The 4,593-nt window shown below is 56.5% G+C and overlaps 1 protein-coding gene across 1 annotated transcript; it reads left to right on the top strand.

Moving 5' to 3' along the window:
* The first annotated feature begins 3,715 nt into the window (after positions 1–3,715).
* On the top strand, positions 3,716–4,252 carry LOC136507389 (uncharacterized). Its single transcript, XM_066502127.1, has one exon. It carries the CDS (start codon positions 3,716–3,718, stop codon positions 4,250–4,252), a length of 537 nt encoding a protein of 178 aa, XP_066358224.1.
* The last annotated feature ends 341 nt before the right edge of the window (positions 4,253–4,593 follow it).

Raw genomic sequence — 4,593 nt, 5'->3', positions numbered from 1 at the left:
TCCCTTGTTCGAGTGATAGGAGTTTGGTTCCGCCTCGCCCGACGCCTTTGTGAGATAACTCTGCCTCGCTCGAGGGCTCAGGGTTAATCTCCGTCTCGCCCGACGCCTTTGGGACAGGCTCGGTCTCACCCGAGGGCCAAGGGATAAACTCTGTCTCGCCCGACGCCTTTAGGGCGGGCTCGGTCTCGCTCGAGGGCTGAGGGATAGATTCTGCCTCGCCCGACCTCGGAGGGGCGAGGTCGGTCTCGCCTGAGAGATAGGAATTAGTCTCCGTTTCGCCCAACGGCAAGGAACGAGTCTTACCCTGCTACATATCTAAAGATTGGATTCATCTTACCTGACAATTTCTCTCCATTCCCTCAAGATGATAAGTACAGGGCAAGACAAGACGTTTGGGTCAACCATGGCTCCAAGGACCATACCCTGCGCCCTAGCAGGAAAAGTACTACCAGGGGATGACAGGACAGGTGCTTTAGACCCTTTCGGTTGCCGTAGAGCTCGAAAGGTTGTACAAGTGCGTGCTCCTCGCCCTATAGAGTTGTAGGCGCCGCCTTCAGCCCTGGGACACGGAACCCGATGAAGATATACGACAACCACTATGCTCCAAAAAAGGACTTAATATCTCCACGCACGATGGACATTCCATTACCACGCTATGGACCCGAGGGAGCGGCACCCGCTTCCCGACCCCTCAGGTCCGCCAAGTCAGAAGGCCTTGACCACATCATCGCTCCGGACCCCAACCCCTCGTCCCTCCAACGAAGACTCACAGGAACCAGAAGGCGTGCGGAGCAAGGCTGGGAGAGGCCAATAAGTCAAAACCACTGTACTACAGCCCACACCCCGCGCGGGGCAGCATTCTATAATCAACCTGACATTCTACAGAGACATAAACAGTATTGTAGGCGCTTATCTTCCTTCGTACTCATCAAAATGAAGAACGAAGCCAGGTGGATGTGAGCCACAAGACTAAGTAGAGTATACATCCTAAACCCTCGCCCTTGTAAAAGCGACCCCCTTCCTCTATAAAAGGGGATGCGCTTCCTCCATCAGACAAACGAACTCTGAAGACCAAAGAATACGACACACAGATAGACACAGTCAAGTTGCTTCGAACCTCTTGACCTCCCTTCAACCCTTCCATCAGAGACTTAGGACCAGTCCCTCTCTCTATCGTTTGTACCCCCTACTACAAACTGTTCATGGTGCTAATAACACGAGCAGCAACAAACTGGACGTAGGGACTTTTGGCCCGAACTAGTATAAATCTTGTGTCCTTTAGTGCACCATATGAGCCTAACGCGTATTACTATAAATTTACTTGCCGGTGCTTGTACGAAACACCGACAGTTGGCGCGCTAGGTAGGGGAGCTTGTGCATTCCAAATCAGACCTCGGATGGCCACCCACGCAATCAGCTGGGCCTCGGGCGCACACATGCGTTTCGGCGACCTAGATTTCATCATCACACTAGGAGGAGAGCTGGCGCTGACTCACTCAGCCACCCCATCTCCCCCTTCCATCAACCTCAGCCGTCTTAGGCTTGAGGTCCTGCCGGGCAACTCCCTGGGTGTCCCGTCATCAAAGGAGGCCTCTCACAATGCCACCCTATGTCCGGAAGGGTCCGTACGGAGCGCCCCGACAGTGTTTCTGTTCGGTCTCCGCAACACTACGGCGACCGCTGGCCGCCTTCTAGCGCTACATATGGTTCAATCACCCACGGACATCGAGTTCATGGGGGCGATTGAGCAGGATACGAAGACCCTCTACGGGCTCCTCAACGAGGAACTAGGATCATTCTCCAACTCGGATTCCAGTAGGGGGAGCCACCACCCTTCTCGGGAATGCTTCATGACGTAGACCCCCGAGGGTCACGTCAAAAGTGTCTCCGGGGAAGAGGTGACCCCCACAAATAACCCTGACAGCGGATCCGAGGATGAGACGGTAGCCCCATCTCACCTAAGGATGGAGCAGCTAAGGGTCCGTCAGCAAGAGATCGATGAGGCCAGGCAAGGGCTCGTTCGAGAGTACGCGGACATCAATCGCGAGATTGAACGCCACAAAGATAGGGGGCACGCGCGCGCCACGGCCCGCACCGTACACCAAAGGATCCTCATCGATGATGGGGCCCTCCCTCACTTTGCCCGAGCCAGTTAGAACATCGCCGCAGCAACCGCCTTGCTGCATGGCCTTCTGGAGGTCGCGATGTCCGAGGATCATCGCGCTCACCGAGAAATTCACACGTTGCTCGAGCGGGCGGTGGCGCAGCAGGCGGAAAGTTCATTGTCCCGACGACGCGAACCCAACACCAGCCAGTGCGCACCCCCAGTGCGTCCCACCAAGGATGCGTCTGTCCACCAAACACCGCCAGGCGGCAGGTAGCCCTCCGCCGTCCTAGTGCATCAATGCCTCGGCCGTGACCGCGACGTACGCAGCATCATCGATGCTCGGAGACGCGCCCACGGTGACGATGGAGAAGCAGCACGCCGCGGCTACCATCCCCGACGTGGCGGATGCTACGACAGCAACGAGGACCAGAGCCCGAGCCCTGGCCTACCAGGCCCTCAGGCCTTCGTCGACACATCCTCAATGCTGCGTTTCCCCTAAGGTATCGACCGCCTACCAACATTCCTAAATATTCTGGCGAAACAAATCCCGGGCTTTGGCTCGAAGACTATCGGCTTGCATGTCAGGCCGGTGGTGCGAGTGATGACAACTTCATTATTCACAATCTCCCGCTGTTCTTGGCTGATTCAGCGCGAGCATGGCTGGAGCACCTACCGTCCAATGCTATTCAGAGTTGGGTGGATCTGATGGAGATCTCCATTGGCAACTTCTAGGGCACGTACAAACACCCTGGAAACCCATGGGACCTCAAGAACTACCGCCAGAAGGCCGATGAAACCCTCCACGGGTACATCTGGTGCTTCTCTCGATAGTGCAACGAGCTCCCAAACGTTGCCGACGCCGACATGATAGGAGCCTTTCTGTCCGAGACGACCTGCGAATCCCTGGTCCACAAGCTAGGACACAGGGGCCCGTAGACTACCAAGAAACTCCTGGACATTGCCACCAGTCACGCCTCTGGAGAGGAGGTGGTCGGAGCCATCTTTGATCACTCCGATGGAAAGACAAGGTGGGACGAGGATGCCGGTGAAGGCGCCTCCCACCGTCTCACCAAAGGGAAAAATAAGACGCAACGGTGCGACAACTCGCTCGTGGCCGCTGCCGACCGCAAAGGTGGCCGGAAGCCCACGGAGGGCACTCTGAACCACTTTGAGAAAATGCTCGAGGGGCCATGCCCAAACCATGCCTTCCCGGCCAAGCATCTATACAAGGAATGCGGCCTTATGCGCAAATACTTGGCTGGGGGCCTTAACAAGGGGGAGCAGGGGAAGGAGCCTGTTCCCACCACTGACAACATAGAGGAGAAGGACGACACCTTCCCAACACCGACCGATGCCCTCATGATCTTCGGAGGATCAATGGCCTACGACTCCAGGCGCCGCCAGAAGATCACGCGTCGTGAGGTCTATACCACCGGACCGGCCACACCAGCCTTCCTCCGGTGGTCGGAATCCACCATAACCTTCGACCGGACTGACCATCCGAATGCCGTCCCACATCTAGGAAGGTACCCGCTTGTCATCGATCCGATCGTCGGTCCAAAGCGGCTCACCAAAGTACTGATGGATGGGGGCAGCGGCCTCAACATCATGTACGCCAAGACGCTCGACGAGATGGGCGTCGACCGAATGAACCTCCATCCCATCCGAGCACCTTTCCATGGTGTCGTGCCTAGTAGGCAAGCCGTACCACTGGGGCAGATCGACCTACCCATCACTTTTGGGGATCGGTCCAATTACCGGACTAAGACCCTCACCTTCGATGTAGTGGGGTTCCCGGGGACTTTCCACGCCATCCTGGGGCAACCATGCTACGCAAAGTTCATGGTCGTTCCTAATTATACGTACCTGAAGCTGAAGATGCCGGGCCCCCACGGGGTCATCACCATCGGCACCTCCTTCCAGCGCGCTTACGAGTGCGAGGTCGAATGCTGCGGACACGCATCCACAGTCATCGCCTCCGAAGAGCTCGCCACCCTCAGGGAGAAGGTCATCGAAGAGGCACCTGACACAAAGAAATCAATCGGGTCGTTCGAATCGGCAGAAGGCTCTAGGGAGGTCCTCTTGGATCCCAGCAGCTCCGAGGGCAAAAAAGTCCATATCGGGACTGCGCTCTCCTCCGAATAGGAAAGCGCGCCCGTCGGCTTCCTCTGCGACAACAAAGACATCTTTGTGTGGAGACCCTCGGATATGCCGGGCATCCCGAGGGAGGTCGCCGAGCATACTCTCCAGATCCTCCTGGGCTCCAAGCCGGTGAAGCAATGCCTGCGCCGCTTCGACGAGGAGAAACATAGGGCCATCGGTAAAGAGATAGCCAAACTGCTGGCCGCAGGATTCATTAAGGAAGTATACCACCCAGAGTGGTTAGCAAATCCTGTTCTTGTCCAAAAAAGAGCGGGAAATGGAGAATGTGTGTCGATTATACCAGCCTCAACAAAGCGTGTCCAAAGGATCCGTTTCCTTTGCCA

This window comes from Miscanthus floridulus, chromosome 15 (assembly GCF_019320115.1).
Source record: "Miscanthus floridulus cultivar M001 chromosome 15, ASM1932011v1, whole genome shotgun sequence".
Taxonomy (NCBI): domain Eukaryota; kingdom Viridiplantae; phylum Streptophyta; class Magnoliopsida; order Poales; family Poaceae; genus Miscanthus; species Miscanthus floridulus.
The sequence above is the reverse complement of the archived record's forward strand: the minus strand, read 5'-3'. Positions and strand labels throughout refer to the sequence as shown.